This window comes from Benincasa hispida, chromosome 1, assembly GCF_027475165.1.
Source record: "Benincasa hispida cultivar pf3 chromosome 1, pf3_genome.v1.1, whole genome shotgun sequence".
Classification (NCBI taxonomy): Eukaryota; Viridiplantae; Streptophyta; class Magnoliopsida; order Cucurbitales; family Cucurbitaceae; genus Benincasa; species Benincasa hispida.
Genome location: NC_143478.1, coordinates 41,415,549 through 41,435,105, shown reverse-complemented (window position 1 = coordinate 41,435,105; position 19,557 = coordinate 41,415,549). Strand labels below are relative to the sequence as shown.

General features: G+C 33.7%; 1 protein-coding gene across 4 annotated transcripts; it reads right to left on the bottom strand.

Annotated features, from left to right (window-relative positions):
• Positions 1 to 13,917: 13,917 nt before the first annotated feature.
• Positions 13,918 to 18,316, bottom strand: LOC120077223 (agamous-like MADS-box protein AGL82). 4 transcript variants are annotated; one of them, XR_016528008.1, is made up of 4 exons: positions 17,333 to 18,302; positions 15,362 to 15,606; positions 15,226 to 15,273; positions 13,918 to 14,322 (listed from the first exon to the last, which is right to left on the bottom strand). XR_016528008.1 is itself a non-coding variant. In XM_090311393.1 (2 exons), exons 1-2 carry the CDS (start codon positions 18,096 to 18,098, stop codon positions 15,572 to 15,574), a joined length of 801 nt encoding a protein of 266 aa, XP_090167519.1. In that variant the 5' UTR covers positions 18,099 to 18,316; the 3' UTR covers positions 15,153 to 15,571. The 4 variants fall into 4 exon arrangements, 1 of the variants encoding a protein (XP_090167519.1); XR_016528004.1 differs by having other exon boundaries at positions 15,226 to 15,606; XR_016528007.1 differs by lacking the exon at positions 13,918 to 14,322 and having other exon boundaries at positions 15,153 to 15,273.
• Positions 18,317 to 19,557: the final 1,241 nt, after the last annotated feature.

Genomic DNA, 19,557 nt, shown 5'->3' with positions numbered 1-19,557 from the left:
CACCACTATTCTCTTGGTGCTCTAGTTTGAGTTATGGGACTCAAAACAAGCTTGAATCAAGGGATGAAGGAGAAAAGCTCACTGTTGCAACCTTATTGAAGAATCTTTCTTCAAACCAGTTTTTCTCTCAAAACTCTTTTGATTGCATGCCCGATTTTTACTCCAATCTCTTCATTATATTGCAGATCAACATGAAAAGAGAAGAGCTACATGAGTTGCAGCTCATGCTTGGAGAAGACAAAGGCAAGATATTGCAATATGTGTGAGCTAGTTCAAAGATTAATAATGGAAAAATCCATTTCTCCATTTTGTGTTTTTGTTTTCCAATTTTTTCAAATTTATCTAAAAATCAAATTTTGATTTAAAAAATCTATTTGATTTTAAAAATAAAAAATTAATTATTTCATAAATTAATGATTAAATAAAACTTAATTGATTTAATATCAAATATTAAATTAATTTTAACACATATTCATCTTTATATATTTAAATCATATTTAAATATATAAATTCTCCTATTCCGTTTAATTCTAAAATTAAACATAATTGTATCTCATATAATTACTAATTCCCTTAATTCTAATTTGAACGTTTCAAATTAACTTATCACGCTATTCTAGAGCTAGTCCGTTACGAGCTAATAGGGGGACCTCTCGGACCTATAGATCATGGGCTCCAATGATCCGAGATTAATTGGCTGAACTTATTAGACCAAATTAATCTCCATTCGTTAACTAATGGGTTATTCCACTAAAGCCCATAGTTGCACTCCCCTCACTGTAGAGATATTATGTCCACATGATTTAACCATAATCAGCAAGTCGACCCTTCACAGGTTGTTCGTAATAACGGCTGGGTCAAATATCTGTTTTACCCCCGAGATTACGTCTTATTCCTCAAGTCCCTACTGATCCTCTAATGAACAACTGATTTGTGATCCAATCACCAAACCAAAATCTCTCAGCCCAGTGAGAGGGTGGGGCCCCTTGTTCAAGACCTAGATTCAGTACTTGAGAGAACAACCTTTCTCTTATCCCTAAATCGGGTAGGTGTGAACTTCGTCTTGCACCCTATGTCCCCAGTTATTTATTCGGTCTTACCAATGAAATAGGAGTCTTATTGAGTTGGCGCTGTTAAGCAAACCCTCAACTATGCAAATCTAAGGGCAATCCCGAATAAACAGGAGTTCATTGTTAGCTCAGGATTAAGATCGAGTTACCTAGGTCATCTAGGTGAAATAGTTAGTCTTAAATAGTAAACAACGTTATAAAGTAAGAATTACTTATTTCTTAGTCCTGATCTTATGCAAAATCATTGCATAGGACACCCTCACTCCTCATGTCATAACATGTACGAATTAGGATCACATCGAATGTAGCACTTTACAACTCTTTGTAACAACTACAAAGTAGGCCACATCCAGTGGTGTTACCAGAATAAGGTACCCAACCCCGTTCATGTACCATAGATCATTTTGACTATTTACTCGAACCTGATCCACTCTTATGTCTCCACATAAAGTTCAAGTACTCATACAATAGTCATGGGTCTTAGTTTATTAGATTTAGACTTTCATACAATTTATGAGATCAATAACAAGTATATTGATAATAGAAAATGTTTATCATTTTACAAACTGCGAGTTTTAGGACAACCCAACAAACTTGTCACACCCCGCTCCAGATTACCCTTTTAACCTGTATGGAGTGGTGACTGCAGCAGTTACCAACCCTCTTACTGGCACTTACTGCTTATCTAACCTGTTAAATTTGCTCAAACCCTGAATACGTACATTTCATCAATATACTAAACAAATTAACTCAGAACTTAACTCATTTACATTACAGGGTTTCATAGCATTGTTCGTACATGAATATTACAACTTAGTGAGCCCCATCTAGATACTAGTCCCTATCCGATTGACACGTGTGTACTAACTAATACAGGTCTTCAATTAAGCTTCCTTCAACCTGACTCTTTGAGTGGCAAAATAGCAGCAGAGAAGTCTTTTGGGAACTGACCGCTACCTGAAAGGAAAACAATTGAAAACATGATCTAGAAGCCCAGTGAATGACTAACATTTAAAGCATAACGTACATACATAAATTTAATATTAAAATTAAAAGCTTTAACTGAAAACATAAACTTGGCAACTATTATTCATGTCATCATAACATCATATAGCACTATTTTATGCTTTGTTGGACTATGCCTTAGTCTATTAATCTAGAGTGACCCTCTTGCTTACTCTTTATCATTCTTTATTGCATTACTACTTAACTAGGAAGGAACCCTTTTGCTCTCTTCCTAAAAACATAATTTGCAACTTTAGTTGAGAGAGAACCTTTACTCAATTCCTCAACGTCAATCCATAGTTAGTGTGGAGTGATCTCTACACTACCAATAACCATTTTTCTTACATTCATGTGGTTCTAGTTTAAGTACCGTCATACCTTAGATACTATTGCTCATATACCTTCTCTGTGTCCTTCAGTATCGAGTTGCTCGGATATCTTCTCTGTGTCCTTTAGTATCAAGCTATTCAAATATAAGATCAATCTTCAGTACCTTCTTATCTAGTCCTTCAGTACTGAGCTATTCAAATCTAGGACTAAGCTTCAATACCTTCTCATCTAGTCCTTCAGTACTGAGCTATTCAAATCTAGGACTAAGCTTCAATACCTTCTCATCTAGTCCTTCAGTACTGAGCTACTCATACTGAACTTGCTTATTCTTATCTCTTAATGACTTAGTTGCCCAAAAGCATTCTATACTAACGCATCCTCTTGTTCATTGAGAAGCATAGCATAAACATAACATTAATGTGAGATGCATTGTCTGGTAACTATTTGAGAATAGTTGTCATAAATAGCTTTCAGTAAACATGAATTGCTAGACATTCATAAGCATTAACAATTTACTTGAAACATTTAAAGCATTTAGAGTCACTCACAGCTCGTCGGGGCTTTTAACAGTTTATATGCCTCTTCTAGCTCCTCTTGGTCTGAAAGGACATAATTTCCGGTTAGATTCCTTATAATTCTCGTCAAAATGCTTAAGATAGTTTACGTACTAATGAAACTTCATCACAAAAATCAGCATTACTAGCGAGATGAACATCATGAGCGAGATTTACCATTTCTAGCGAGATTTGCCACTTTCCAGCGAGATTTTCATCCTTAGCGAGATCCGCCTCTTCCTTATCTCGCTCTCGCTCTCACTCATTTTATTATCTCGCTCTTGCTCTCGCTCGTTTTCTTATCTCGCTCACTATGGTGAGCTGCTTTCTTAATCTTCCCAAGCAGCTGCTTACGCACCGATTTCCTGTTTCAACTTCAAAAATTCATAACTCAAAATCCAAAACTCTTTTTAAGAAACTTCCTTCTACAAACTTGTTTAGAGTTGAGTTGTCTTTCTTACCTTAAATATCAGCCCCAAATTCCTTATAATTTGGCTTGGAACTTCCAACTTCCCTCCGGGCTCTGATTAATCCGACAATCTGTCCCTTCTGCAAATTCTTCACTTTTTGTTCTTCTCCGTGTGAGATCTTGATCTGAGAAAGTTTGGTTTGGTGATTGGATCACAAACCAGTTGTTCATTAAAGGATCAGTAGGGACTTGAGGAATAAGACGTAATCTCGGGGGTAAAACAAATATTTGACCCAGCCGTTATTACAAACAACATGTGAAGGGTCGACTTGCTGATTATGGTTAAATCATGTGGACATAATATATCTACAGTGAGGGGAGTGCAACTATGGGCTTTAGTGGAATAACCCATTAGTTAACGAATGGAGATTAATTTGGTCTAATGAGTTTAGCCAATTAATCTCGGATCGTTAGAGCCCATGATCTGTAGGTCCACGAGGTCCCCCTATTAGCTCGTAAGGGACTAGCTCTAGAATAGCGTGATAAGTTAATTTGAGACGTTCAAATTAGAATTAAGGGAATTAGTAATTATATGAGATATAATTATGTTTAATTTTAGAATTAGAAGGAATAGGAGAATTTATATATTTAAATATGATTTAAATATATAAAGATGGATATGTGTTAAAATTAATTTAATATTTGATATTAAATCAATTAAGTTTTATTTAATCATTAATTTATGAAATTAATTAATTTTTTATTTTTAAAATCAAAATTTGATTTTTAGATAAATTTGAAAAAATTGGAAAATAAAAACACAAAATGGAAAAATGGATTTTTCCATTATCCATCTTTGAACTAGCTCACACATATTGCAATATCTTACCTTTGTCTTCTCCAAGCATGAGCTGCAACTCATGCAGCTCTTCTCTTTGCATGTTGATCTGCAATATAATGAAGAGATTGGAGTGAAAATCAGGCATGCAATCAAAAGAGTTTTGAGAGAAAAACTGGTTTGAAGAAAGATTCTTCAATAAGGTTGCAACAGTGAGCTTTTCTCCTTCATCCCTTGATTCAAGCTTGTTTTGAGTCCCACAACTCAATCTAGAGCATCAAGAGAATAGTGGTGAAGATCTTGAGGTGGTCTACAACAAGATATGGAGCAGATTGCAGCTGGAGAAAGAACTTTGAAGAAGTTCTAGAAGAGGTATGTCTTGAAATCCATTTTTCTGCAAAAGCATGCTTTATATTATGCCAAAATTAGTGAATTTGAATGCTTAGATGATCCTTGTGCTTCCGCTGCTGTTGATACAATCCTACAGCCTCTACAAGCCTTGGTTGCTACACACGCAACCTCATGCGTCCATACTTCTCCATCAATGCATGCCTACACTTGGCTTCCATACTTAGCCAATTTTCACTTGTTATACTATCTAAAACTCACCCATGACTAAGTTCTAACACTTAGAATTTTCTTCCTCCATCATCCTACTTTCTTTACCTCCTTTCACAACTTTACTTAGCATGCTTGTTACTCACTTATGTAGGAAAAATGGAGTACAAGGTTTACACTATGTTATCGATGCCTTCAAAATTTTGTTTAGGAAAAATGGAGTACTGGGTTTACACTATGTTATCGATGCCTTCAAAATTTTGTTTGGTGTTAGATGTTCTCCTCTTGCCACAATTTAAATGATCTCATTACTGAATGAAATTTATTTTGGTATAAAGTTGTATCTTATCACCGAATCTCGTTACAAAAAAAAATAGAGTTGATAAGAGAGTTTTCATTATGCTAAAATCAATACATTTACAAAGAGAAGAACAGAGAGCGAGAGTACTCTCATGAAGAAACTATGTAATGAATTAAGAATCAAACTTTATTTAAAACTAGCGTTCCGAGAAACTCGTCCTCCAATAGAGATTGAAAACCCTCCACATTGTACTCAAACTCGTCCTCCAATGGAGATTGAAAACCTTCCACATTGTACTCGAACTCGTCTGGCTCAATCAAAAACTTGGATATGTAAAATTCAGTCGTGGGTTCCTCTGTTTCAGAAGGAGGTGTGTCCATGCCAAAGGCTTGCTCAATCAAGTGGTCATAATCAGCATCCATGAACTGAATCATGTCGTCTGCAACTCCAATTTTGGAGTCCAAGTGGCCAACAGCTCCTTCAATTTATGCTCGGATAGAGAATCAATTGATGCTCCTTCAATTAAAAAGTTGAATATTTTTAGTTTAATACAAAATTATTGTGATTTTTTTTAATATACTTCTTATAATATTTTATTTTATTTTATTTGTATTAAATTTTAAAAAATAGTTTTAAAAAGTTTACCTCATTGTAATGTTTAAAAAGTTGATGTTTTATAGTTTAAAAACTTTAATATTTTTAGTTTAATACAAAATATTGTGATTTTTTTTTATAAATTTCTTATGATATTTGAAAAGTTTAATTTGTTGTTATGTTTAAAAATAATAATAAAAAGTTTAATTTATTGTTATGTTTAAAAATAGTTTTAAAAAGTTTAATTTATTGTTATGTTTAAAAATAGTTTTAAAAAGTTTACCTGATTGTGATTTTTTAAATATATTTCTTATTATGATTTTTATTGTGGTTTGTTTTTGTTTAAGTTTGATAATTACTAGAACAATTAGTAATGTATTGTTTGTTTTTTTTTTTTTTTAGAAAATGGCGGACAAATGCTTGGGATTTTTGTTGTTTACAAATGGTAATGTGATTGATGGTATGGATGGAGTTGACTATGACCAACCACCAAGTGGGAGTTTTAGCATAAATGTGAGCGTGGAATTGTATTTGAACAATTCATTGAAATGGTTGGGATGTCACTTAGGGTAGATATGGGAACAAATCAATTAGAAATAATATATAGACATCCTAACCTAGAACTATCAGGATCAATAAGGTTTATGTCATTCCCTATTTCGAATGCACAAGCTATGAACTTGATGTTCTCAATCGCAATGCCACTGCCAAATTTAGTGCATTTGTATGTAAATGTAAATAGGATAGGGTAGATATAAACTTAAATACACCATTTAGTTAGTTTAAAGATCCAACTAAATATATTGATCCTGATCCGAAGTCAATTGTATCGCCATGTGATAATGAAGATATGGCGGCTAACAACCAGTATATAGATTTCAGAACTGAAACGGACGATGAATTTAAAGAGTTGGATTTCGATGGTCGTGAATATGAATTACTTTCAGATACATTCAACAATTTGGATATGAATGTACTGGATAGCATTCGAGAACATGACCCAATTGTAGCCCCTGTGGACGTTGACAATACTCAGTTGTATAAAGGGATGATTTGTCAAGACAAAGAAATGTTACAACACGCGGTCAAATGTTTTTCTATTAAATGTCGCGCACCATATGAGATTGTGGAATCGACACTAACGATTTGGACAATTCGGTGTAAGAAGTGGGAGGAAGGTTGTAAGTGGAGACTTCGTGCAATAAAGAAAAAATCGCATGACTTGTTCGAGATCTCTAAGTACGATGAGCAGCATGCATGTTTTTATTCAGAACTGAGTCAAAGTCATGTGCAATTGGATTCATCAATGATTGCGCTAGAGTTCTGTGATGCCATAAGAGAAAAACCATCTATCAGCGTGGCACAACTGCAGTCCGACATCAAATCAAAGTTTAGATATCATGTTCCTTACCATAGGGTATGGGAGGGCAAAAGAAAAGCGTTGGCTAAAGTGTTCGATGATTGGGATGAGTCTTACAAATTATTACCCAGGTGATTGTATATGGTTAAGTAGACCAATCTAGGAACACGTGTAGAGTGGAGAGTGAAAGAAATGCTTACTGTAGGTCATGTTATCCTAACTTCTGTAGTTTGGGCATTTGGTCCTTGAATAGAAGCTTTTAATAAATGTCGGTTGATAATTCAGATAGATGGTACACACTTGTATGGCAAATATCGAGAAAAATTTCTGATTGCTACATCAGTTGACTCGAACGGGCATCTTCTTCCACTTGCATTTGTCATGAAGAGTCCGCAGACTCATGGGGATGGTTCCTGAAATACTTGAGAGAAATTGTAACAGTGTGTTTAATTTCATATCGACATGCTGGCATAATCGCAACAGTGAACAATCTAGCAAATGGTTGGACGGGACCAAAATGTCACCATCGTTTTTACTTACAACATATCGTCAGCAACTTTAATAAAAAGTACAAATTTAATATATTGAAAAAATTATGTTTATCGTGTCGGGTGTCAGTTTCAAATTCGGAAGTTCAATAAATCAATTGAAGATATCAAAGGAATAAATCAGAGTTGTCTGAGTTTTTTTAACAACATTAGTTTAGAGCAATTGACTTAAGCACATGATGGAGGGTTCAGATAGGGTGGATGATGACAAATCTATAAGAGTGCATAAATGGCATCCTCAAAGGAGCTCGAATGTTGCCTATAAATACTCTTGCTCAAATAACATTCTTCAAGTGCGTGAATTATTTCGAGAAAAGAAGAAATAAAAGATGCATTGGAGCGTCAAGATAAATACACCCGGTAATATTATTTATTTATATATATATATATATATATATATATATATATATATATATATATATATAATATAATTAACAATTTATTTCAAGCATTTTTTATAATACTAAGTGGAGTAAAAATTCAGGTACGCACACGAGAAAATAAATAAATGGGCTGCAAGATCAAGTAAACATGAAGTACAATCATACGATCGGTATGAAGGTGTGTTTCATGTGAAGACCGGACGTCATAGTCTCAATGCCAAAGGAGGAAATTTTCAAATATTGAGGCTAAACAGGTCCGAGCGGTACTATTCATGTAACAAGTGACAAGCGTTCGGCATTCCATGCTCGCATTTTATGGTCGTTTGCTCACATTTTAACATAAACTACGAAGACTTTCTTGAGGACTACTATAAATTGTCAACGTTGGCATGGTTGTATAGACAACTATGCAAAACAACAAGACCTGAAGTTCGCGAGATAGTTGGGCCTCTCATACTTTTGCAACTATGGGCTTGGGAGTGATTTCCAACAATGGCTCCACAGCTATAACATGTCAATGACACTCAGTTAGCTGGACGAGCCTACGATTCTCGGTATGTTATTTTAATTCAATTTAAATTTTATATCACTGACCTAGTTAATTTAGAATTTAAATTATCAATTTAAAAATTTAGGTGGAGAGACAAATTTTGTGTGACTAGGACAGCCACACATGTAGTCAGCTAGTACATATACATGTTTGATCTGCTTCAACCTGATCAGGTACATTACACTGAACCAAATTGATTGTTTTATACACATTTTTATTGTATTTGTCTTTAATATTCTCCAATATAATATTTTGTGTTTCAGATTATTTAGGAGCCATACAAATTATTATGCATACTTTGCCCAATTTCTGTATAAATGGTCAAAACATATGGCGGACGATGAGTCCTTTCATATGTTTTCATATTGGTGAGTGGCATCTTCCTGACAGGGTAATGAGACAATTCAGTTTTCAACAGGATGTCCCATCGCCTTTTAATACTGAACCCCTACTACATGATATCGACTTAAGGACTATAAATTGGTCCAAAAAAGTTGCACATTTGGTAGTGCGATGGCACTATCGTGCAAGGTTTATTGCAGTGGGGGTTTCTATTGAACAGTTTGACAGGAATGTCACTCAAGATTACATTCATTGGTATAATAATATCACAAGGTGCTACGTCACTCGTCCGGAAGCAGTTGTGGGTCATCTAGTAAATGAATGAATATTATCTAATTATTTTTAATTTAAATTTATTTTAAATATTATCTAATTGTTTTATAATTCACAGAAATCGAACAACAGTAGACTCTGTGATGTTGCAAATGATTTGAACCAGGTTCTTGCTATATGTAGTGACAACTAAATCTATATGGAGGAGATACACTATATATACGATATACCTATTGTTCCTCAACCAGCTCCTAGACGTAGAGGACCTGTTCGGAAAGAGGATGAGTTTGATGAGGTTGCCCATAATGTGGAAGAGTTGCCCCATGTGATGCAGACGTAGAGTCAAACTGATTATGTTAGTCTAATGATGATAATGTCAGCATTTGGTTCAGGACATTATGACTCATAGGTTGGTCCTTCGTCTTCATATGTGCATGGACATGGTCGAGGTCGTGGAGAGCATAATGAATATTTATATTATGAAGTGTCTGCAGAGATACAAGAGCAACAACAAGAAGAACTAGAGCAACCTCTAGTTCAAGTCGACGACGACAACTAGCTCGAAATCGACGACGTCCGCCTTGTGGGACACATTGATTTTTGTAATTATTTTTATATAAATGAGATATTTTAATTTACACTTTTTTATTTTTATAAGATATTATTTTTTTTTAATTTGTTCTGTTTAGAGTTAAGTTAAATAAAATAATAAATTGTTTTTAGAAATTGTTTTTATTAAATGTAAAATTAAAAAAAAATCAAAATAGGTCGAATTTTCAACACTCAACATATTAAAAAAAATAAAATAATAAAAAAACAACCAATTTATGAAATGGAAAATTAAAAATAAAAAATAAAAAAAGGGGTAAAGGTTGGTCGAATTTTTAACACTCGACATATTAAAAAAACCAACAATATTTTTGTAAATAGTTTCAAAACTACAATATTTTTATAAATTTTTTTGAAAAATACAATATTATTTTAATTTTTTCGTTAAGTATAATGTTTTTAATTGTATTTTTTTTCAGTTTAAATGTTTTTTTTAATTCAATAATTTCGAAGATGGTATTAAGCATCTTATCTAAATACTTTCCCCTCAAATTGCCGTTTGATTTTAATGTTAGTATACTTCCGTTTAAAATTTAATTTTCGGATTGGGTTATTAAGAATGTGAATTTTTAAGATTATCTAATGAATCGATAATTTATTCAATACAAAATTAAAATTCGTGTTATATATAAAAAATTTGAAAAAATTGTATATAACGGCTTTTGAAAATTTATTTGGAAGAATGACACAAAAAAAAAAAAAAAAAAAAAAAAAAAACAAGTTTCATTGCATTTATAGCACATACACTTTATTCACTTTTAAATTTTATTTTATATTTTTTTGAAAAAACACAAAATTATCAAATATATTATTTGATTTAATATATTATTTCATCATATTTATAGCAAATACAATTTCATTCATCCGCATCCTCTTATTCGATTGTGATGTTGGAAATGACTAAAAGTAAAAGGGATTTGAAGTAACTTGTCCCACATTGCAAATTTTTACAACGAGTGGGTATTAAAAAAAAAAGTGTAAAATAGTTTCCAAATTGTGGATGTGGTGGAAGATAGAGTAATTCCCCACACATGTGCACCATTGTCATTTGATCAGATGGATAGGCTCTAGTAATCGTGCTTGCACAAAAAAGGATCCGAGTTTTACTATCTTTTCTTTTTAAAATGTTACCATATTGGAACTAAATTAAATTTATTTCTCCTAGTTGTTTTCCATTGTAGATCCATTGACTATTTAATTTCCGGCTATTGTTGTGTTCTTCACCTATATATATAGAAGAATTTTTTTTCGGTTAGAGATACAGAAAATTATCTACTTCTCTTCTCTACTATTTTCTCCCTTTTAACACTATTCTGAGCATTGTTTTCCTTATGATTTCATTCCTCCCTTATTGACACTATTTTGATCCTTGTTTTCCTTGTGATTCCATTCCTAATTCTGGCGAGTGCATGTTTGAATTGGGGAGTTGTGTTAACCTTGGGAAACAATCGGCATATGCAATTTAGTACCAAAGTCGCATCGAAATTTACTTTCAAGGCACTAGATTTACCACAGCACAACAACCACGTCTGACATTTTGGCTCTTACATGTCATTCCCTCAATCTAAAAAAAACACCAAACATCCATTAAGCAAACTAAGAAACAAAGCACAAAGATTTTTCTTATGGAGGGCTTAAATTTGGTGGAAATGATAATCTGAATGTTTATATACTGGCTTGTTTGAAGTGGATTTGGAAGAGTTTGTTGATACTATTCATTAGGTTGTGATTTTTTTTCCTTTTTATGAGATTGGTAATTGTGGATTTTCTTTTTCTACTTTCTTTTGAATGAGATGTAGTTGGAATGTTCAAAGATGGAAATTCAACTCAACATTTAAGCATTGCAAGCCGCTATTTCAAATTGACAAAACTCATTTGTATGGGAAGCATGAAGGAACATTGTTAATAGCTACCTTAGTCGATGCAAATGGTCACATCTATCCAGTTGCATACGCTATTGTATCTGAGAAAAGTGCTGACTCATGGGGCTGGTTTTTAAGAAATTTATGGGATCATATGGTGCATGGAAGGGAGAAAATATGTCTAATTTTAGATAGACACAAAGACATTATATTTATCGTCAGAAACCCTAACAATAGTTGGGTTGAAGTACATCACAGATTCTGCTGGCAACATGTGGCGAGTAATTTTAACGACAAGTATAAAAATAATCTATTGAAGAGTTTGGTGTATAGTGCAGGATCAAAATTTCAAGTTCGGAAGTTACTGTATGGCCGAACTTCAAACAGCAAACTCTAATTACTTACGATATTTTGCTACCATAGATCCTAAGCAGTGGACACAGTCACTTGATGGTGGTCATCGTTATGGATGGCTAACCACGAATGTGGCCGAAAGTACAAATGTTGTTCTGAAATGAGCCAGAAAGCTACTCATCACTACACTAGTCCAAGCAACATTCTATCGAACTATTGCTTATTTTGCTGCTCGTCGTGTAGAAATAGAGACTGCTCTTGAATCGGGAAAGTGTTTCACAAGGTAAATTATTCACATCTTAGTTACCCACGTTTTTATACTAATTATAGAGGTATTCAAAGTAATTGTCGTATTTATCATAGGTATGCGGTAAAGAAAATAATTCATTGGAAACAACGTGCAACTAAACATTTCGTCAACATATTTGACCACCAAACAGGGTTGTGTGACGTCACCACCTCAGTCAACCCAATAACACTAAAGGCTGGAACCACACACCGAATAAAATTAAGTGAAAAAACATGTACATGCAATAAGTGACAAAGTTTTGAAATCCCCTTTCTTACGCTATGGTTGCGTGTAAGACCATTGGGGTAGACTACTTTTACTATATTGAAGACTTACAAAATTCCCACTTATTCACCCCAATTCGAGCCCATCCCAATAAAAAATGTTGGCTTGATCCTAACTTCCCCACTATTTATTCGGACGAATCACGAGTTAGGAAAGTTGGCAGACCGTGTACTTCTCGCATGCAAAACGAGATGGATTGGAGAGAACGTTACAAAACACGGTGCACAATTTGCAGACAAGAAGGGGCATAATAAACGGAATTGTCCCAATCGAGCTCGTGATGCAACTTAGTTATTTATTTTTAATTGTCCTTATTGATTCTAACTTCTTTTACTTAATTATTATTTATTAATTGTCATTGTATTTATTGATTGTAATCACATTGATTTTTAGTAAATATTTAAGTTAAATTTAATATTGTTTTTATGGGATCAGATGGACGAGGATGTAACCACAGGGCCATACAACAACTCGGTTTTGTACTTACAGCGTAGCCATAGATCCAAGGTTGTTTGGGAAGACGAGCATATCAATGCTATGCATTGTCGACGAAGAGAGGTTGTTATTCGAAGGCAAGAGAACTCAAACCCTCATATATTGAACTATCTACAAACTACAGGATTCTATGGAGTCTCTTGTATCAAATTTATACAACTAAACTGGCATCTAATAACGACATTAGTAGGACGATGGCGGCAGAAGACACACACTTTCCACATGTTGCATGGAGAGTATAATTATACTTCAAGATGTAGCTATCCAATTTGGACTCCCGACTAATAGAAAACCATTGATCGAGTCACTAAATTATGACTGAGAACAACCTTGTGCCCTTTTAGGCGTAACCACGAATGATGTCGTTCTTAAGGGAGGTCGTCTAAGCTTGCCATGGTTAGCTGATCAATTTAACAACTTCGCCCATCTACCAGAGGACTTGCAACGATATGCTCGAACATATATGCTCACGTTGATTGGAGGATTGGTATTTCTCGACAAATCCAACACCAAAGTGCGCCTGATGTATCTTCCTCTCTTGGTAGATTTTGATGTTGCCAGGACTTATAGTTGGGGGGCTGGATGTCTTACATGGTTATATAGACAACTATGCAAGGGTGCAGTTATAGATGGAAAAGACATTGCAGACCCACTTCCATTGCTGGGATTGATTTCCTCTTTTAGCGCCTCGACGATTCCATCGATATGAGAACAACTTAGGTGATAGATTACTTGCAATAAGGTAAGCATATTTACCTCATTATTGTTGTGTTCATTATGAAATACTAATAGCTAAAATTCAACTTGTGATTGTTGTAGATTGAATGACAACTATTCTGTAATTAGAGCACTGATGCATGTTCTAGTATAGTATAGGCACATACTAGATACGCATATGCCTAACGAGATAATATTTAATCATTCATATATCATATATTCATAATGTTTCAATCTTCTGGTTCATTCATATTTTGACATATATGCATGCAAATTATGTGGGAACCATACAATCATCTCATCCAACTATTGCCGCCATATTGTCTTGATGGTAATGAGATATGGACATTCAGATGTCCACTCGTATGTTTTTTTGTTGTCGAGTGGCATCACCCAGATCGTGTGATGCATCAATTTGGGATGTTGCAACAAATTCCTCAACCTTGCAACACAGACGCTCAACTCCATTCACACGATCTAAGGGGCAGACATGAGCGAGACTGGGTTGCATATTTGACTCCTCAAATTTCAATCTGAGAAAATCGTCAAAGTTTGGTTGTTAATGGACCTCCTATTAACAACAGTGTTGGTTGAGCCTGGATATATTGAATGGTATTCCACTATGAGCAGGCGATACATAGCTAAAGCTGAAGCATCCTATCACTTGTTGGTATGAGTTTATTGTTTAATAGGATTGTTTGATTTTATTTCATCATTGCACACCAAAATAAATTTTAAAGTCATTAACTTGTTATTCAATTCTTTTTCAGGCCGAGCTTCCAAATATCTATATTATTTACAATAGTCGAAAGTTAATATCTATATTTTTGCATAAGTTTCTAACAACTTTAAACAAAAACAATAATTTGAAATTAAAAATTAATATTGAGTATATCAAATCAATCATAGAATTTTTTTTAATCTCAAAGTAACATTCTTGTTTATACGGTTAAAAAACTAGTAATATTACTATCAAAATAAAGAAACAAGATTAGTGAGATAGCTGATTTTAGATAACAATGATTTAGAATTAAACAAATGGAATATTATTAATTGTAAAAAAACATAAGTAATGAAAGAGTTGGGTTTCGGATTGTTAAAAGAATGACAAAATAAAAACAAAAATGTTTTTCTTTTTTTTTTATTATTATTTATGAAAAGACGCATTCGATTAAGGACAAAAAAAAAAAAAAAACCACCATTTCCCCTAAATAAGTTGAAAACAACCCCCTATGTCGTCATCTTGGAGAAGGAAGAAGCTCGCTTGAGGCCAAAACTAAAACCATCCTAAAAGAATGATGAAGAGAATGAATACTGTGGGAAGCAGGTTTGAGCCATAAAGATTAAATGAAAGCATACGTCCAAGCCAACAACTTCAAATTAGAACTAAAGTTTAGCAGTCAGAAGAAAAAAAATTAATGAAAGATTTCATGATGAAGTTATGCGAACTGATTTCAAAATCAAGTGAAAATGGCAATATAAGTTTATAATACAAGTACCTTTCCCAGTACCCAATCAGCAGAATCAAAATAAGCACGTTCATGATCCTGAAGTTGGGATTCAAAAGCTTTAGACATGCATGTTGAAGGATGAACGGATCTCCAGAATATCGAATTTTTTACAAGAGAAAAGTACCTTCGAAATGAGTGCTTCTTGGGAACACTTCCTCCATATTTTTTCTTTATAACTTCAGATGTTATTATAGAAAATTTAAATGCTTACGTATGGAGTTGCGAACCTCCTTCCGAGATGACGACATAGATTCTTCAGATCCAACATGGCCATCTCCATCCACTCGTTCCGTCTCTTTGATATACTCAGACATGATTAACTGGTAAATCTCAGTTAAGCAGCAACACCAATAATTATAAAATTGCAGCCTGCAGGTAAAATTCAAAGAATCATTAGTTATAAGTCAGAGGCAAATAAACTGGTAGTGCCTTTCACTCAAAGACCAATTTAAGAGCTAGCTCCAATTTGTAGATGGGCAACCATTTCTCTGAAATGGAATCAACCCTCCAACATTATGCCGGCTCTCTTAGTTGAAGGCAGAAATCAGAGAAAAAATATGACAATATTTCATCAATAAGATGATGAATTTGAACCCCGGATCTGATCTGTTCGAGGAACGACAAATCAAAATAAGCCAAATAACATTGACAACTATGTAGATCAGTTTTGTTTGTCTCAGTAACCAACATCCATTGGAATTCAGATTGTTTCTCAGCATAATATATTCATAGATAAAGAGCAGAAAATTGAGAAAGAAAATAAACTTTAAAACATTGAGCAATGGTGTAACTGGTAAGGGCTGTGGAATTGGGATGTTTGGAGATATCATCCAAGATATTGAGCAAATGTACAATCAGATTCTCCATCAACTTGTTAAGGAAGTAAAGAAACTAAAGGTTTGAGCAGTTTGAACTTTTCACTTTTTTGGGCATCAACTGTTAGAAAGTTCAACTGTCGTAGACCAGTTGAAACTGCTCATTTCTTTTGAATAGTTTATTTTGAGCATAATGAAATATAGATGTTTATTTCCCTCCCTATTTTTCTCCCCAAGTTAAGATGGAAGAGCAATTAGAAAACTAATTCCAATGAGAAAGAATTCCATTTAACCAATGAAATGGATCCTAGTTTGACGCACAAGCAAGATCATGTAATATAACACCTTCGGACAAATGAAAAACCAAATGCTCCATACAGTTATCCTTTTCAGTTTACTTTTTTTTTTGGGGGGAAGGAAGACGAACTTATCAAAACTTAGGTCTTGTTTGATAATCATTGTTTTTTAATTTAAGTTTATAAACACAACTTCCACAAATAAGTTTCTTTGGTTTGTTATCAACTTTCTATTAATATTATAAAAATCAAGTCAAGTTTTGAAATAAAAAAAAAATAGCTTTAGTCTTTGGAATTTGATAAAGAACTCAACTTTTTTTTTTTTTTTTAAGAAAGCCGAGTAAGATAATTGGGAAGAAACAAGCATAAATTTCAAAAACAAAAAACTTAATGGCCCTTCATAGTTTAAAATACATATCATCCCTAGCGATTGATCTTCGAATAGGCAAAGTCTTCAATAAAATTAGTAGGAATACCCCTATGGGCTACGAGCATAATACAAGGAATTTGCCCCAAAGAAAGTAGTTTCTAAGACCTCTGAACTGATTTAGAGGTTTGAACTCATCATTCATAGTTTAAAAATCATATCGAACATTTCTTCATTAAGTCAATAATTGAAGTTCCTATGTCCTATTAAAAAAGTCAATTAAATAGCAAACAAGATTTGTAATATCTATTTAAGTGCTTATTTATTTAAGTAGCAAACAAGAGCGACAACTTCCAAATTTTAGTAATATGCAATGAAGATTTATGAAGTGCTGGTTAAAATAATAACGGAAAAGAAGAAGAGTTAATTTAAAGGAAAGAAAGAAGACACAAGTTTTTGTTCAATTCAGAGAGTGGTAATTAGTACATTTGAATAAACTAAAACAGAGAGAGTGAGAAAACTCTAGTCATATCCTTTTTCTAATTACTTTTCAGTACAAAAGAATGATTAGTTAAGTAAGGTATTACCAACATTATTGTGAAAAAATTAGAAGTTACCGGTCGGCGTCATCAAATGCTCAATATTATTGCAATGATCAAAGTCATCGTTCATCGGATTTGCATAATGAGCCATGTAGTTGTCTTCTTCCTCTTCCCCCAACAGCATTTGAAGATACCTAATATTATCGATCTCATCCAAGGCCATCACATCTTCTTCAGTATGGTTAGCCCCAGTCGCAAACAAGTCATCAACAGACGGAATCAATACTTGAGGAATGGAATCCTCTCCCATTTGAACTGAATTTTCCGAACACAACTCCCCAAACAGATTTTCGTGATCGGCTAATTCCATGAAATCGATCATTCCATTGGCGGCTTCAATTTTCGCATCCAGTCCTTCCATGAATTCTCTCAATTCGTGTTCCGACAAACGATCAAGCCACTCATCCCACTTAGGGCACATGAATTTCTCACGGAGCTTACACGTCTCTGATTCGATTTTCCTCTTCCGATCCGAGAAATAGTCAGTCAAACCGAAACACTTGCATTTCTGGAAATTACAGGAGCGGGTGGTTTTGTAGGCTCGAATCATAGCTTCAAGGTGAGTGCGATCGGAAGGCCAAGTGTGAAATTCAGGGTCAGATTGGGAAGGATCTTCAGTGGGCAAAGAAGCAGGGCCATGGACGAGAACGCATGTTTGAACGTCGCAAAGGGTGGAGAGCTCGTAAGCCTTCTTCATCAAACTGTTCTTCCTCTTCTTGAACGTCGAGATTCGAGATTTCCGATTCGGAATCAGATTCAAGCTCAATTTTCCTCTTCCCATTGTACAGATTTCTGGAATCGGAACAAAAATTTCCAACAGAAAAAATAGAACAGTGAGAGAGATGAACGAATGAATATGAGGAATTTACTTGGCACCTAAGGAGTAAGAACAGACTGAACAGTGATACATCGATTCCCGCCTTTTAACCCAATCGATCCTTCCAATTTGACCATCCAACGGTTCACAAAATATTTGCTCCGATATTTTCGCACTTCTTTAATTTGACCTTCTATTCCATCCGTTCCCGCCTTTAAAACCCAATCGGATCCTTCCTATCCATTCGATCAAGGAAATGTTGCATCCAACGGTCCACAAAATATTTGCTCTGATATTTTCCCATTTCTGTAATTGGACCCTTTTTTTTTTTCCTTTTTTAACCGTTTGATTATAATGTTTTTAATTGTATTTTTTTTTCAGTTTAAATGTTTTTTTTAATTCAATAATTTCGAAGATGGTAATTAAGCATCTTATCTAAATACTTTCCCCTGAAATTGCCGTTTGATTTTAATGTTAGTATACTTCCGTTTAAAATTTAATTTTCGGATTGGGTTATTACGAATATGAATTTTTAAGATTATCTAATGAATCAATAATTTATTCGACACAAAAATCGAAATTCTTACGATATATTATATATAAAAAGTTTGAAAAAAATTGTACTATATAACGAGTTTTGAAATTTTATTTGGAAGAATGACAAAAAAAAAAAAAAAAAAAGCAAGTTTCATTGCATTTATAGCACATACACTTTATTCACTTTTAAATTTTATTTTATTATTTCTTTGAAAAAACACAAAATTATCAAATATATTATTTGGTTTAATATATTATTTCATCATATTTATAGCAAATATACTTTCATTCACTCGCATTCTTTTATTCGATTGTCATGTTGGAAATGACTAAAAGTAAAAGGGATTTGAAGTAACTTGTCCCACATTGCAAATTTTTACAACAAGGAATGGGTATTAAAAAAAAGTGTAAAACAGTTTCCAAATTGTGGACATGGTGGAAGATAGAGTTTTTCCCCCATACACATGCACCATTGTCATCTGATCAGATGGATAGGCTCTAGTAATCGTGCTTGTACAAAAAAAGATTTGAGTTTTACTATCTTTTCTTTTTAAAATGTTACCATATTGGAACTGAATTAAATTTATTTATTCTAGTTGTTTTCCATTGTAGATCCATTGACTATTTAATTTCTGGCTATTGTTGTGTTCTTCACCTATATATATATAGAAGAATTTTTTTCGGTTAGAGATACAGAAAATTATCTACTTCTCTTCTCTACTATTTTCTCCCTTAATACTATTCTAAGCATTGTTTTCCTTGCGATTTCATTCCTTCCGGCGAGTGCATGCTTGAATTGGGGAGTTGTGTTAATTTTGGGGAGCAACCGACATATGCAATTTAGCACCAAAATTTGCTTTCAAGATAATAGGTTTACCACAGCATG